The following is an 18,183-nucleotide window of genomic DNA, read 5'->3' as shown; positions in this document are numbered from 1 at the left end:
TAGGTAACTCGACCTTAATCTTGAGCTAACTATGAACTCTTGTTTATTCAGGATTGTCCTTAGATTTGCATAGGTGAAGGTTGGCTCAACAGTGTCGGCTCAATAATTTAAACCCTGAACCCTAGTTTTCCTACTTTAATTGTGATAATTAATGTGTTAATCAAGATTAAGAAAGTTTGATGGGAAAAACTTGATGAGGAAAAAGAAGGGAAATGTTCAAAGTATGGAGACTATTAGCTTGAATAAACTCCAATCAACTTCTTCAATGTTAGGATTACACTAGGTGATGAAACATTAGGGCTTTTTAGTCGATGAATCCGAAAGAAAGGGGTTAGGGTTTTTCCAAGAAAAAGGAAGAATTTCGACTAATGAAAACTGATCGTGGGCTTGAGGAATCAAGTGTGCTTTTTGGTCTTTTATTATGGTCAATTTTTTCCATATTTGCAATTCTTTCGAACTTTTTTTTTATATGTGCAATTAATTTGGGCCAAAGTGTCATATTTACAAGCAGCCCTAAAAGAAAAATACTTCCATTTGAGTTTCTCCCACCTTTTGCAGCCCAAATTAGCAGCCTAACACAACTACTTGCCACTTAGTAAACTTTTTCTTTTTTTTTTTCTAATATTTTGGTTTTTTCTTGTTTTATTGAATCCAAAATTGAGTATAGCTCATCTTGCATGTAGTATGTGTTAGTGATTAAGAAGTCTCTAATTCAAATTCTCCACCCATATTTACACTTTAAACAATATATATATTACTCATACGAAAATATTGAAACATCAAATATATATGGCTTGACTTACTATTGAACTCTTTATTTTCAAATTTTTGTTTCTATTACTTATCCAATATTTAAAATATCGATGTTGACGGAAATATTGAGATCTTAATCTTATAAAAATTTCGATGAAAGTATCGATAAAATTTTGATTTCGATGGATAATTCAGGAAAAATTAAAAAAATAAAAAATAAAGTTAAATTAGTAAATAAACATTTTATGATTTTTAAACAAGCTAACATATATCTATTATTCATATTATATTTATATTATTGATATTTTGTTGCTTAATTATTATGTTGTATAGATTTTTCTATGATACAATGGAAATATCGATTCACCTCTCATGTTGATATCAAATCCATAGAAACGTGAAAATATCAATAGAAAAGTTGACGTTCGAACCGAAATTTATTTCTATGCACGTACCAAAGGCAACTTCATAGACTAGAAGAGTACATTAAAAAAAAAAAAATTAATATGATTTTTAACCACAAAAATTCCGCCACGTTATGTTCTAGAATGCGCCGTGTAATGGTATCTTGTCCTCAAGAAAAAACAAGAGAGAATCACGAGCACCACATAGCCTAATTCACGAGACGCCATTACAACTCCATTGCCCGTATATATTATATACATGTGTATGCTTGTGAGATTGTGAATCGCCATGCAAAAACCAAAACCAAAACTAAAACCCGACCACAAACCACACGTTCTGTGGCCCCACTGGCTCCTCCATTGGTACTTATCTCCACACTCATAGTGTATATATGAAGAATCAAGCAACAATAATCACCAGCCGCAGCCCCCGCACCAACAACAATAATCACAATGAATAAGCAGCTTAAACTAGCTCTGTTTCTATTCCTACTGATCGTCTTTACGCCCCAAGTTCTCTCTCACAACTTTTCTCAAACACCTGGTGTGCAAGTGCAAATAAACAAGCAAAGGCAGGTGGACAACGAAACCATCTACAGAGTGTCAAAGCAACTCTGCTGGGGCTGCATTAGCGAGTCCATAGAGTTTCTATTCGCGCACAATCTGGTTCGAGCGGCCAAGTTTGAGTTGCCATTGGCATGGAATTTTCAGTTGGAGAAGTACGCCAGGTGGTGGGCAGGGCAGAGGGAAGGGGATTGTAAACTGCAACATTCTTTCCCTGAAGACGATTTCAAGCTGGGAGAGAACATATTTTGGGGGAGTGGATCGGCGTGGAGGCCATTGGATGCGGTGACTGCGTGGGCCAGCGAAGTCAAGTATTACACATACGCCACCAACAGCTGCAAGGCTGGCCAAATGTGTGGCCATTACACACAGATCGTTTGGAGAAATACGCAAAGGATCGGCTGCGCTCGTGTCGTTTGTGACAACGGGGATATCTTCATGACTTGTAACTATGATCCTCCTGGTAACTATGTGGGAGAGCGACCCTACTAAGAGATTTTTATACGAATCAGCTTTTTTAGCTCTCTAAAGGATTAATGATCCATCTAAAAAAAACAAATAAAATCTTACATTCTTCTTATGTCAAAAATACACTGCCACATTTATATACTATCGCATTAGGGATGATCACAATCTTCATTTTTCTTTACTCTACCATAATATTCATGGTGAAAATACGACACAATATGAGAAAAATGAAGATCGCGATAGACATGATATGTTAGAGTTACGATAAACATGATTTTTAAAGCGGATCATTAATCATTTAGGAAGTTGAGGTTGAGTCATTCGTACAAAAATCTCGCCTACTAAAATCACCCATGTTATTTAACACAAATTGAGGGAGTTGAAAAAAAAGGGAAATTGCAACAAAGGAAAAAAAAAACATTCGAAAGTATGTTTGAAGTTGCAATTACAAATTAAGCCATCAAACTTAGTATTCAAATTGAGCCCTCAAACTTATAATAATTTTATAATTTGTACGTCCAAACAATAAAAATTGAACCCTCAAACTTATACAATCGTTACATTTTCTACAATTACATAAGTTTGAAAGCCCAATTTTAAAATTTGTATAAGATTGAGAACTCATTTTTTACAATTAAAACTTTGAAAATGTAATTATAACTACCCTCCTACCTTAAAAAATGATTTTTGCAATTGGCCAAAACAAACTTTTATGAACTATAGTCCAACAAATAATAATACTTGCCACATACATGAGTCAATAGAATATCCTACCGACTTTTTTTATATACTGTAATATTATTGTTTGATCTACTTCTAGTGCATTTAATAATAAATAGACCCCACCCCACTAATTTTGTTGTGACACTAAGAATTAATGCAGTACATGAAGAAGTGAGAGTAGATATGTTATTGATTTGTGTAAAGCCAAGTATTGCTCTTTGTCAAAATACTCGTTGGTAAATATGATGTTCTTATGGATTTGTAGTGTTAAAAAATCTACCTATTTAGTGAATGTGTCATAAATAGAGGCTAAGATTAGGTGGGAAAGTTAGCATAAACTGATCCTGCCTATCGATGTGTAGTTCTCTGGTGGAATTTTGGAGTATTGTTTTGTATTATAATAATGTAAGCTCACATGGGTTATCCTTATCTCTATGAAATAGCTTAATTAAATGACATATTATTGAATATTATAAGATCCAACAAGGTAAAAACAAAAAATGACAGTTGGATTCTTGCAATAGCCATATATACTTTTTGGTATTGAAACAAAATTCTAATTATATTAGGTAATTTAATCAACCATTGATCAACTCAAGAAGGGATGTCTTAGTCAAAACTAGCATTCATTAACGTCCCTACAATTATTTAAACATTCACCCTTTTTTTATTTTGAAAGCGTATTTAAACATTTACCTTCACAATAATAGAAATTGTTTTAAATGATAAAACCGTTAAAAATGTATTTAAGTATAATAAAATGTCACTACCTATTAGTGATAAACTGCAATAGATATCTATTAGTAGATGATAGACTGCAATAAATATACATCATAGTCTATCTCTAATAGGTAATGACATTTTGTTATACTTCTATCAATAGATATATATCATGGTCTATCACTGCAATAGACTTCTATCGATGTCTATCATTATCATTGATAGAAGTCTATCAGTATCTATTATCGTCTATCATTGATAGTTCTAAAATGTTGTTATATCTTGTAAATATTTTGGTTTATCTTTTTTTTTTTTTTTTTATTCCAAACAATTACAAGATGAATCAAACTATCAACCTCAAGAATGGTAGTCAATATTTTTATCTATTAAATAATTGGATTGACAATCTTAGAACCTTGAAATGACTTAAAACGTTAATACTCTTTATGAATATTGTATAATGTTAGAGATTTTTAATTTCATGTTTTTTTTAATAAAAACATAAATGTTAATTCGAAGTAGAGATAAGTCGTCAATTATCATTCAAAAGATTAATGTAGTTTCATCCTCACTTTCACAATGGTTGAACTTAGAAAATGGAAAAATACCTTTTTGATTTGTAGGTTTTAGGTCTCGTTTCCCTTTGGTCCGTATAATTCAAAATGTTACACTTTTAGTCCTTAAATTTTGAATTTGATTTTAATTTAGTTTTTAAATTCTATTGTTCAATTGATTTGAGTTTTATTTCCATTCGATCTCTACTTTAAGATTTATACTTTCAACCTCGATTTTGTTTTACTAAATAATCACTTTTAGTTTTGGTGTAAATGTGGTAAAGAATAGAAGAACCGATGGGAAGTCACTATTATTGAGATGGGCCTGAATTGGACTCAGTGTTAGGCCCAATAAAAGCCCATCTGAAAAAGAATCTAAGTGCCTTGTGGAGCCACAATTCAGAGCATAGGCCTAATGTAGTTGGGAGTTTAAATGAGCGGCGACAAATGCATGTTTCCACGTTCAGAATTTCTGACTGCCTAAACACTCATAATTCTACCTCCACTGCTCAGTGTAATTCTATCATATTCTTGATTCAATATCCTTTTTAAGCTATGATTTTATCAGATTACATTCTTGCACATTTTATTTATTTTTTTTTGCAACAAATGTATAACTATGCTCTAGATTCAAATCAATTGAATTTTTCCGATCTCAATCATCGCCTATATATATTATGTAGCACAACCTATTTCATTATAATACACAATTATTGCCTATGGAGCAAATTTATAATAAGATTGTAATTTGACTTGTCCTTTTAGAAGGACTTTGTCATGTGATCTTCTTAAATTAATAGAAAATCTATTATTAGATCACTTGCAATTATTTTTCATATTTAAATTTACTGCATCCAACCTCTATGACTATTTGGAATGTTGAAATATTTATTTTTACATTAGAAATGAATAATTTTGATTGACCAAGATGAAGTGGATTTAATCTGGTCAAACAAGAAAAACCAAGGTAAGTTCTATTTCAAAATAATTCTTAAAGATACAATCTTGAAATAAAGTCACACTTATAGTCTTACAAACAAATATTTCATTAAATAAATTCATTCATATGTTCACACACATAAACTTGTATTATTAACCTCGAAATTTAAGAATTGTTAAAAAAAATGTCAAATAAGCTATTAATTTTAAATTAACAAATAAACAAACTAAACTAATATTAACTAAATTATATACTAATTATCCAACTGTTATCTTATTCACTAAATAAACAAAAATAAATATTGGCACGCTCAATTATTGCTGAAAACAAATTTTAATTTTTTTAAGAAAAATAAATTTTAATATTGATTGTCATTTAGATATTATTGTTTATATCTCTTACCTATTTAGCAATTTGAAAGTTTTAAGATAATAAGATAAGTCAATAGTAGTGAGTTTAACTTAATTAACTGTAAAAGTAAACTTAATCAAATTAAAGAGAGAATTAAAATGTACTAGAGATTAAAAAAAAATGCTTGCTCCTCAAGGTGAGCTAGTTAAATATTCACAATATTTCAACACAAAAATAAAGCTACACATGAACTATTTTACTTTTTCGGACTCTTATGTCCACAATAATTTATATATATATATATATATATATATTAAAAAAAATCACCACAATAACAATAATTTGAAGACGACAAGGGGAAAAAAGAAGAAAAAAAATCTTCCTGAGAGGCATTTTAATCCATAAACAAAAAGGAGTATATATATTTAATGTAAAATTTATTTGGAGGGGTATGGAAATATACACCACTCCTTGAATAAGACAGGAGAAAAAAAATATACATATATATTAAGGGATACAGCACATAAAATCAATCAATTACATGTGAAAATATGACAAAGACATGAACAACATAACTTTTACAAACAATTTTTCCATTTCCACTCCAAATAATAATATACAAACTCCAAACCCCTTAAAAATAAAATATAAATTAATACCTTTATATTTATATATATATATATATATTAAAAAAGATTAATTCTAATAAGGTCTCATCCCAATATAATTACCTGGAGGGTCATAGTTACAAGTAATAAAAACACCTTTACCGTCGTTACAAACGACTCTAGCGCACCCAATCCGCCGTGTCGACCGCCACACAATCTGAGTATAATGACCACATAGTTCACCTTCCACGCAAGAATTTGCCCAATAACTATACCATTTGCGCTCCGATACCCAATCGGCGACGGCCTGTGCTGGAGTCCAGGCATTGCCGCTGCCCCAGAAGATGTTTTCGCCGTAAGGTCCGCTGGAGTGGCGGAGGGCGCAATCCCCACGCCGTTTGTTGGCGTAGGACTGTGCGTAGCGAGCCAATTTGGGGTCCCAAACTAAAGGGGACAATCGGAGGGCGTATCGGGCGGCATTGTGAGGGCCGAGGAATTGCTTTTGTAGGATTCTGTTGGACTGCGACGGAGCTGCGGCGGCGTGGCTGGTGGAGCTTAGGAGGATGAAAATGGCGATGGGGATGAGAAAATTTGCATGCATTTTTTTTTTTTTTGGCTACTCCTCCAAAATTGAGCTCTTGGAGGTGGATTTGATTGGGCAGCTTTTTCTTTTAAATTTTTTTGGATATTTATAAAGGAATGGTTTTGGAGTCGAGTAGTTGGATAAAGGAAAGTTGTGTGTCAACTATGGGGTGGCACCCATGTTCGATAATGATTACCACTCTTTTTTTTTTTTTTTTTTTCCTATTACATTATATTATTGCTCATCTTTTTCCTCATTCATGTAATATTATTTATTCATCATCAAATTATTGACCCTCTTCAAAATTCATAATTCAATTTTATCTTCATCTCTCACCTTTAAGTTGGTTTTGTTTCATTTAGGTTCACCAAATAATCATTTTACTTATTTTCCTTTTTTTTAAAAAAAATAGCTTATTATATTTTGCTTTTTTTTTCTACAGTTAATTTTTTTGAAAAAAAATTAAGAATTTACATATTATTTGTTTGCAAGAATAATAGTGAAAATAAATCAAGAAATCAATGAGAATTAGCATTAATTTTCTTTTTTTTAATGAATGGTTATCAAGCTATTCTTATTTTCTCAATTTTAAAATTTTCAATTTTTGTTATTAAGATTCTATTTGATAATTATTTGATATTTGATTTTTAGTTTTTGGAAGTTAAGTTTACAAACATCTCTTACATCTCTATTCCTTGTTACTTTGTTGTATATTTTTTACTAATATTTTTAAAAACCAAATCAAGTTTCGAAAATTAAGACCTATTTGGTAACCATTTCGTTTTGAGTTTTTTGTTTTTGAAAATTAAGCTTATTTTCTTCTAATTTCTTACCATAATTTGCATATTTTCTTAATATAATGGTTGAATTCTTAGCCAAATTTAAAAAATAATAATAAATTTTTAAAAGCTATTTTTTTAGTTTTCAAAACTTGGCTTGATTTTTCAAATCATTAGTAAAAAATAGATAACAAATGAAAAAAATTTGGAGATTGAAGTAATGTTTATGTGCTTAATTTTCAAAAACGAAAAAATAAAAAATGAAATGGTTACCAAACGAGACCTAGTAAATATATTAGTTTGTAAAAACCTAATTTTGTTTTTGGATGGCTACGCATTCATCTCTTTTGCTCAACACAATAAAAATAAAAACTATAGTAAAGAATAATAACTAATGAGGGAAAAAATAGATTTAATTTTAAAAATAAAAAAATAAAAAAATCAAATCATTATCAAATTGGACTGTGTTGGCCCTATTTTATGTGTGGACTTTAAATGCCTATCTAACATTTTGGGGGGAAATGAATTTTAATCTTTGTAAAACACTAACCTCCACACTAACTAAAGAGAATATTATAATTAATATCATTGTCAACTTTTTGACAACTAGCCAGCAGAGAGGAGTGCACAAACAGAGAGATGTGATGAAATTTTTTCTTTTAGAAAAACAATTAGTAATGAACACTTCTCAATGTCAAAGTTTTAACACAAAGTTTAAAAATGAGTAATTATGAATGGTTAGGTGTAAATAAAGTCTCACATATTAGTTAGAAAAAAAGTGATTTAGATGAGAATTATTTTCATTGGTAGAAGAGATCTTTTGGATAGTTCCAAAAGTAAAGTCATGAGGGTTTATGCCAAAAACAGATAATATCATACAATTATAGAGATACGTAGAGGTTTCTTTATCCTTATCAAATAACATCAGAGTCATGATCTGAATCTAGTTGTGTATGTGAGATCTTCAGTGATTCCGAACAAAAAAGTATACCAAAAATCTTGTTGATGAATCTCCAAATCGGACAAAAAGTGCTTGAGATGCAACAAGCAAGTAGAGCTTTTATCAAAATGGGTGAATTTGGGTGAAGAGAATAGACCTACCAAGTCGGGTAGACCGACGTGAGGAGTTTATCTTTGTTCAACGAGAGGACATTAAGGGTGCGATAGGTGGTCGATATTAAGTACATTATATTCCACAAAATGATCTATGGTTATGCTTTATCCAACTTTGCTCTTTGAGCCTCTCCTGGCATTCGAGAGTGGACATATGAAGGGAGACTCAAAGTGGTACTTTGCTTGAGAGGAAGATTATTAGAAGTGCAAACAAAGTTCTCAAATTTTTCATCTCTATTATTGGTATCAACTTTTTAGGTGGTTCCAAAAGTAAACCCATGAGAGCTTATGTCCAAAATAGACAATCTCATACCATTGTGGAGATCGGTCGAACATATGTTGTCCTTATAAAATAACCAAATTATGTTGACAAATCGTTGCATAGGAATTTGCTAAAAATGTATGGGCAACAAAAATACGTATATAAAGATTGTTCCCATATAGTCTATTTTATATTAGTATAGATAAATAATTGTCAAATTTTTAATGATGACCAGCAAAAAGTATATTGTTACCTGGCGATAGAAAAGGTAAACATTATTCTTTTAATTTTAACGAGTTTGTAAACACATAGTTGTCTCGGATATATTTGTTGGTGTATTAAGATAGTATGCATTTAAACCAAAAAATTAGACATTAGTTGTCTCGGATATATCATACAATAATTAATTATGACCATTTTTATTAAGTGTCATTGATACTTTTATTTTGATTGTTGATTTATTGATTAAAAAAAGTCACAAACGGTAATTATATATGTTTTTATATATTAAGGAATCACTGTTTTGTTATTTTTAAATAAGTGAATATTAAGAAGTAAAACAAGTTAGTTTTGAATGTTCAAAGTTAAAATAAACTTTTTAAATCGTGAAAGTCTATATTTTTTACTTTAAGAATTAAAATAATGTAATTTTTTTAAAAGTTGATTGAATAAACGAATCTTCAAGTTGATAAATTGTAATAGAATTCCATGGAATGTCAGATTAAGAAATGAACGATCAAAATTGATTTTCAACGACTTTACAAAATTCTTGATTGAAAATTGAATTCATTCAATTCGCTTATAAAATTTTAGGTATTACATTAAAAAATATGTATATATATATTTATGCAACCTCAAATTTATAAGGATATAAATTGATATTTTCTTTAAATTTAAAAGTAAAACATAATTATAAAATTAAAAAGTGAGGTATGAATTGGGCAAATGAAATGATATGATGGACGAAAATGAAATATTTTAGAAAGTGTTAAGAGTGTGTGTCATTGATTGAACATAAAGAAAGCACATTGGCTGTGAAAAGTGTGGCCATCAAATCACGATTATATCAAAATAAAACTCTGTTCTAATGTTCTCTTTCAATCATTATACATTAATATTAAAATTAAAAAGTCTGCTCATAAATTTTCTCATTTTAAAATTACTAAACTCAATCTGATACGTCACTGTTCAGAAATTAATGCTTTCCTCTGCCAACTCATAAAATATTTATTTGGACTTCATAAATAATATTATTTTCTACGAATGCCTATTGCCAATACTGGTATGTTACATTTCCAAAATTCATCTAACTTCTGTTTAGCATTCCTTTTGGATAACGTAAATAAGTCCCATTCCATAATAATTTCGTTTTTTATTTTAACTTACATTTTTTTTATAATAATTTAAATCTTTTCTCTCAAATATAATGATTGAATTCTTAGTCAAATTTCAAGAACGAAAATAACTTTTTAAAAGCTAATTTTGTTCGTTCTCAAATTTTGAATTGGTTTTTTAAATCATTGATGAAAAGTAGATAAAAAATTTAGAAGTAAAAGTAGTGTCTATAAACTTAAGTTTAAAAAACAAAGACAAAAAACAAAATGATTACCAATCGGAGCTGTAGCTTTTAGTACTTTGAAAAAAAGAGAATTTTATTATATAAATTAGGACAAATTGCAAAAACTAGTCTTGAAGTATGGTGGCAGTGGAATTATATTCTTAAATTTTCAATTTAAAAAATTGAACCCTTATAATTACAAAATTGTTAAAATTTGGTTACATTCAAACTTACATAATTGTATAAATGGTAACATTTGTACAAGTTTAAGAGTTCAATTTTTATCATTTGTGAGTCCAATTTCTATAAATATGATAAACTTGAGGGTCTAATTTTAACACGTATGAAAGTTTAAGAGCTTAATATTTATAATTGAAAGTTTGAAGGTGTAATTGTAATCCTACTACCACCATATTTTAGAGGCGGTGGTTTTTATGGTTTTTATAAGTATAAGTGTTTTACAAATACAGTTAAATATATTTACGACTTTTTCTATTATTTTTCTACCACATAATATTAAAAAAAATGTGTAAAATCACTTTCTAAAATATTGACCAATACTATAATTTTTTTTTACAAGAACAAAAATATGTTTAGCCAACTATAAACATTGTGAGAGGCTTATCAACCATGCTACACTTGAAATATAGTTGGTACTTAAAAATTAAAATTTCAAAGGCAATACTTTATTTGTCAAAGTCTTAATACAAATAATTAAGAACGATATATAATATAGTCATTTCACATTCAGATAGTTTGCCAACATGACTAAAGATGTTTTGTTGCTAAAAAGGGATAAAAACTTTTTGGTATTGATGTTGGTTACCTTGTCTGTCTCTTTTTTTTAGAAGTTGTTATAAAAGGAAGTTTTTTTTTTAAAAAAAAAAAAAAAAATTAAGGTGAGGTTTTTGACTGATAGATCGGGTGTTAATGTGTGCAGTTGTTACAGAAAGAAGAAGAAAAAAAACGCTGCCAATTGTTCATAAACTGTGTGAGATTCTTGAAAAGAAGTATAGAGTTTATGGGGAACCTAAACGTGCAAGATGGAACAAGCTGAAAGCTTCCGACCCAGTGGGAACCTGAGTGTTGGAAGATCTTAAGATAGGTGATATCAAGTTTATGAGGAGTCCAAAACTAAATACCTATCTAAGGTTTACTATATTACTTGATAGTAGTTTTATCAGATAAGTGAAACTTCTTGTAAACCAATTGAATATTATTATCTTCTTTTCAATTGGGCCCTAAGCCCCTCAAACGTAGGTAAAGTTATACCAAATTGGGTTAACATATCGTGTGTTATTTCTTTCTCTCTATGTTGGTCACATTGTCAGCATCATTGTGTTCATCAACACTCCCTTTATTTTGATTATGTGTACTTATTTTTCAATTGGGATTAGAGTGGGTTCTGCTATTATACTTTTGTTGTTTGTTCGCAAATGAAACCAATTAGAGAAGGTGGATCCACTATTAGACTCCAGTGCTTGATGGAACTAATTACTCATACTAGAAAGCCAGAATGATTGCATTTCTAAAATCAATTGATAGTAAGACCTGGAAAGCTGTTGTGAATGGATGGACTCATCCTCAAGTCACTGATGAGGATGGAAAAGTCTCTAACAAACCAGAGAAAGACTAGATAGAAGCAGAAGATGAGGCTTCCCTCGGAAACTCTCATGTACTAAATGCAATTTTCAATGGGGTTGATAAGAATATCTTTCGTCAAAGACATTACTCATTAGCCAAAGAAGCTTGGAAAATTTTAAATCGTGAAAGTCTATATTTTTTACTTTGGGTTAAAAAACATTGTCGATGGTGTTGGTGTCAAACCTAGATTAGGTTGGTAAAACTTATAAGGCCACCCAAAATTATAATAAGACATGATAAAGCAAACATCACAAGAAATCACACAAGATTAAACTCCAAATAATAATAAAAATAATAAATAATCTACACCCTAAATTAAAATTAGTTAAATCTCTTAAATATTAGAAAACTCAAAACACAATTCATCGGCAACGGTGCCAAAAACTTGATGGTGAGCGCAAGTGCATATGTCAAATTATAATATAGTAAAACGGTCAAGAGACCGAGTATTGTTCTCTGAGGAATTGGGTTGACTCTTTTAGCTATTCAGAGATTCTTTTAATTTTATTTAGAGGACAGGACTATGATAAGAATTAATCTAATCCAATCCTAAAAAGCAAGAAAAGATAAAACTGGGGTGAATCTAGACAAAGACACGTTCTAGGGTATGATTTCGTTAAACGAATTAACCAAACCTATTACTTTGACCTTAGATTGACGCATGCAAATTAAGATCTAGGAGTCTTTTATCCAGGTGTTCTCTCTCGAGCTCAGCCCTTTCTAATGACTAACCATCGACCCAATCTCTTTCATAGTTTGACTAGCCATAGCATTAAGTTTCTCCATCGACAATCTCTATTAATCTCCTATCACTCTCGTGCATACTTGATTAACAGTTTAACATTCTAGATTCAACTCAACACCTTCTCTCTCGAGATAGACATTAAGTAAAGAACATTCAATTAATGATCAGTTAATCAAAAGCATTGAAAACAAACATGCTAAAATAATTATGCATAAATTCAATCCACAAAATAACTAAATCAGTTTTCGTAATCCATAAAACTAGATCAACAGCCTAGAAACACAAATCAGTCACTCATGGTTACAACACAAATATAGACCATTCACGAGGTTTCTAAATATAAAGGACAGAACATAAAAGAGGAAACAAATTGCAAGCCGTGTTCTTGACTCTCATCCTCGAATTCGGAATCGCAACCCAATGATCTCTTCAAATCTTTGATCCTTTGAAGCTTTGAGATGTCACCTCTGTCCAGAATTACACTCCCCAGGGAGTTCTCACCGAAATATTGCTTTACGCTCTCAAAATAGCCCTAAAAGTGCCTCCATTGGCCTTCTTCAACCTCAAATCAGGCTTCTCTAATCGTTTCGGCCATAAACTGTTTATATAGCCAGCAGTCGCAATGTTGCAAAGCTCCAAGGAAGCATTGCAACGCTGCCATTAATTCATCCATAATGCCCCTTCTAATCGTAGCATTGCGATGCTGCCCTATTTCCATGAGCTCTCTACCTTGCAACGTCATGGGGTAGTATTACCAATCTTGTCCTGCCTTCGATTTCCAAATTTTCTTTCCTTCTTCTCCTTTGATCATTACCCTAGGTCAAATCCTTGATCTTTTTGGGGGTAATTTGATCATTAATCTTCTAAAATTGCTTGTTCTCTTCCAATTGCTCGATTTCCTATAATCAAACAATAAAAGCATCAAAGATCTCAAATTAAGCATAAAACTAACTAAATTCTAAGCTCAAAAAACGCACTTTTTGGATACATTTCAGGGTCTCATGCAAGTTGAAGGTTTGAGGGGAAGCGGTATGTATTCGTATGTGTGGACAATTTTTCTCGTTACACATGGGTGAGATTTGTTAGAGAAAAATCCGACACCTTCAATGTATGGGTGAAATTTATCAGAGAAAAATTTGACACCTTTAAAGTTTTTCAGACATTGTATCTTCAAGTTCAACGCGAACAATAGAAAAACATCATTCGTATTAGAAGTGATCAGGAAGGAATTTAAAAATTTTGAATTTGATGAGTTATATGCTTCTGAAGGCATTCTACATGAGCTATTTACTCTTATAACTCCACAGTAGAATGGAGTTGTTGAAAGGAAAAACCGCACACTCCAAGAAATGTCCTGTGCTATGCGTCATGCTAAGAGGATGCCTCTACACATCTAAGCTGAAGCCTTAAATATAGCCTGTCATATTCACAATCGAGTTTCACTTGTCTAGGTATTGTTAGCACAAACTATAAACTTTGGAAAGGAAGAAAATCGAATGTGAAGTATTTCATGTTTTTTGTAGTACATGTTATATCCTAGCTGATCGTGAAAATAGAAGGAAGTGGGACTTTAAACCAGATGAAGGGATCTTTCTCAGGTACTCATCGAGCAGCAGACTCTACAGGGTTTTTAATAAGCGAACACAACCCGTAATAAACATTATGGTAAATGACTTAACACCAACTTTAGAAAGTAATGATGATAAAGAAGGCCATAAATTGCGAGATACTGAAAAATTAGTTAAAGGTGAAAACTCAACATTGTATGGTCTTGATGACTCTACTGATACTCTTGACATTATTAGTGACATTCAGTCACCTATAGTTATAGAGGTTGATGAGTCAAACAATAGTGATAAACCTATTCCTTCCATTAGAATACATAAGGCTCATCCTTCTAGTAGCATAATTGGAAACTTGAATTCATGGATTACTACTCGAAAGAAGGACATAGTTTGCTACTTGAAAATAATTGAGAATGTGTGTTTTACATCACCAGTGGAACCCAAGAATGTGAATGAAACCTTGAAAGATGAGTTCTGAATCAATGCCATGCTGGAAGAACTAGAATAGTTTGCTAGAAACCAAGTGTAGACTCTTGTTCCACGTTCAGAGAATGTAAATGTAATTGGCACTAAGTGGATGTTCAAAAATAAATTTGATGAAAATGGAGTAGTGACTAGAAATAAAGCCAGGCTGGTTGCATAAGGCTATACTTAAATAGAGAGAGTTGATTTTGATGAGACCTTTGCTCTAGTTGCACAGTTGGAAGCTACTCGTCTCTTTCTGGGAATCTCATGTTTGTACAAGTTCAACTGCTCCAAATGGATGTCAATTAGAGCAATAGTGCTTTAATGGGTATTTAAATGAAGAAGTATTTGTTGAACCCAAAGGGTTTGTTGATCCAACATGTCCTCGACATACAGGATTAAGAAAGCACCTTATGGTATAAAGCAAGCACCACGAGCCTGGTATGAAAGATTAGCAATCTTCTTAATTAAGAATGGGTATACTCGTGAAGGAATAGATAAGACCTTATTTATAAAGAGGGTTGCTTGGGATTTCATTATTGCCAAAATCTACGTGGATGACATCATTTTTGGGGGAATTCCTCCAAGTATGGTAGATGCCTTTGTTGATCAAATGAAAAAATAAGTTCGAGATGAGTATGGTGGGAGAGTTGACATACTTCCTTGGCTTACAAATCAAGAAAATGGAAGAGGGGATGTTCCTATCTCAAGAGAAGCATGCTGAAAATATGGTGAGAAAATTTGGGCTTGATAACGCTCAACCAAGACGTACTTCAGCTGCCACTCATGCCAAAGTCACTCAAGAATCTGAAGCTGAACAGATTGATGATAGCCTTTGTAGAAGTAGGATAGGGAACTTGTTGTATCTAACAACTAGTCATCCTGACATTGCTTTTGTCGTGGGTGTCTGTGCTCGGTATCAATCCAACCCAATAACCAGTCATATGACTAGCGTGAAAAGAATCCTAAAATATATGCATGGTACGATTGACTATGGTTCTTTGTACACGTTTGATGCAAATCCTTTTCTAGTGGGATATTGCGATGTTGACTGGACTGGGTGTATTGAAGATAAAAAAAAAAAGTACATAAGGTGGATGTTTTCTCTTAGGCAATAATCTTATCTTATGGTTAAGTAATAAGCAGAATTGTGTATCCCTATCTACTTCCGAAGCCAAAGATGTTGCAATGGTAGTAGTTATGCTCAATTAGTCTTGATGAAATAAATGTTGGTTGAGTATAATGTGTTCTAAGATGTTATAACCTTGTATTGCGACAACATGAGTGCCATAAACATTTCAAGGAATCCAATGCAATGTATTCGAACAAAGCACATCGACATTAGACATCATTTTATTCGCAAATTGGTAGAAAAAAAAGTCATTGCTCTTTAGCATATTAGAACAAATAAATAGATTGCAGACATTTTCACCAAATCCCTGGATGTCGTTACATTTGAATCATTAAGGGAAGCTCTTGGATTGTGCAAGCTGCCATTATAGCCATTAATGTCAGTTATGATGTATTGGGAGATGTGGCATGATGGTCGTATTTCATACCCTTTGATTGATGTCCCATTTATTGCGAGTTTTAAAGTGTTTGCTCGGTTCTATTTAAATCGTGTTGAGTCTTCATAGAGACTCAGATTTGTCTCTCTCAACTGTCTTCTTCATTGCGATTTTGGTCTTCTCGTTTGAACCATGAGTTCAGTTATTTTGTGTTGAGTTTTCAGTTTCTTAGTGCTTTCGTCATGAGGGATACAAGGAGTCATGCTTGTAATACTCGCACGTTTGTGGTAAACCCTCACAAGTCGAATAAACGTTCTCACAATGTTAAGTCGGATGGTTCGACTTCAAAGGTTAATTCTTTTGGCGTCCGAATGAAAGGTTCTACTTCCACTATCTTCAAAAGGAGTCGTTTGAGTCCTCATCATTTTCCTACTTTAGTGGACTTGCATGTTGATCAAGGTAATGCCTCAGCTACACTCATTGAGAATCTCATGCATGTTTCTGATCCTATAGAAATTATTGAAATTTGCACTCCTATGTTTCTGAATTGAGATAATCTCAGCCAATTACTATTACCAGAATAAATCTTATTCCTATAGTTTTTAGCTACCGTTGTTTTGGTCAAGGATTCATTAACTAACTTAATTCATCTCGTAAGTGTGATCATCTCATTTTTAGGTCCCAAAGGTACGCTTCAACAGGCTACCAAAGGGAAAGACAATTATTGAAGATTAACCTAAAAATCCTATCCATTGAAGTTTGCGTTGTTCCGATCCCTATGATAAGGCCCTCCATCGGGATGGTCTCTCTAGGACAACATGTAGATGGACTATAAGAATCTCATGGTATAACCTAATGAAGGAGATTGTGGGATACATTGACACACATGCTCTCCCACTTACTATGAATACTTTCCCCATTCACCTTGTTATTGACCCATCCAAACACTCTCCGAAGGGAGGCCGCTACCAGGGCAAGACAAAGTTGAGCATGGATCTCACAGTGTGAACTCGTGGGAACATGAGAGCTGAAATTTGATATATCATATATACCAACTTCCTCTCACTAAAGTATTTTAATATTTCATTAGGATTTTATTATATTTAGTTAAAACCTGGTTATTGAATTTATCTAAGTTCTTTTAAATTTGCTCAATATAACATTTATATTGAATAATTTAACAATATTTGATTTCATTTATTAAACTCTTTTAATAAAATCAATCATCTATTGCATGCTTATAAAATATTTGCCAATTCACCTTCCATGTTGGTTTCCAGGTGGAGGTGTTCCGTTTCCGTCAGCTTAAATTCCCCCCTCCCCTCCCTCCTAGACAAAACCTTCCTTAGACAAATGTCTCTTATGTGCAATTATTTTATAAACTTAATTTTTTTATTTAAAAACATTTTAATCATATTAAAACAAATTAAAAAGATTAACTCATTTCTAATCCCATTAGAAACAACATAAGAATCAATTTTAAACAATTTAAAATTAATTTGGACCTATGTTCGCATGCAATCTTGTTTATAGATTTTAATCTATCTCATTAAAACTATAACTCTTTATAATTTAATGAATTATTAACACCTATGTAACCATCAAGCATTCACATGTATCATTCTACTATTTATTACAACAATTTTAATATATAATATGATGCATGAACATGCTTAGGTTAATCATATATCACTAACATAACACTTATATTATGATACAAGAGCATGCTAATTTAATCATGCATCTAAAATATAACCCTTTATATTTAATTATGATGCATGTTCATGTTTATCCTAAAGTGGGTATTTTGAATCTATATGACATACAATATGTAATATGAATTCAAAAAAAATTTAAAACATCCATCTAATGAATA

The 18,183-nt window shown here is 31.6% G+C and overlaps 2 protein-coding genes across 2 annotated transcripts; one reads left to right on the top strand and one right to left on the bottom strand.

The window, feature by feature from the left end:
• The first annotated feature begins 1,229 nt into the window (after positions 1-1,229).
• LOC120070910 (pathogenesis-related protein PR-1-like) lies at positions 1,230-2,310 on the top strand. Its single transcript, XM_039022806.2, has one exon. The coding sequence runs from the start codon at positions 1,611-1,613 to the stop codon at positions 2,211-2,213; it is 603 nt and encodes a 200-aa protein (XP_038878734.1). The 5' UTR covers positions 1,230-1,610; the 3' UTR covers positions 2,214-2,310.
• A 3,559-nt stretch (positions 2,311-5,869) lies between these two features.
• Positions 5,870-6,882, bottom strand: LOC120071990 (pathogenesis-related protein PR-1-like). Its single transcript, XM_039024419.2, has one exon. It carries the CDS (start codon positions 6,684-6,686, stop codon positions 6,180-6,182), a length of 507 nt encoding a protein of 168 aa, XP_038880347.2. The 5' UTR covers positions 6,687-6,882; the 3' UTR covers positions 5,870-6,179.
• Positions 6,883-18,183: the final 11,301 nt, after the last annotated feature.

The sequence above is a fragment of the Benincasa hispida genome, chromosome 2, assembly GCF_027475165.1.
Source record: "Benincasa hispida cultivar pf3 chromosome 2, pf3_genome.v1.1, whole genome shotgun sequence".
Lineage (NCBI taxonomy): Eukaryota > Viridiplantae > Streptophyta > Magnoliopsida > Cucurbitales > Cucurbitaceae > Benincasa > Benincasa hispida.
The sequence above is the reverse complement of the archived record's forward strand: the minus strand, read 5'-3'. Positions and strand labels throughout refer to the sequence as shown.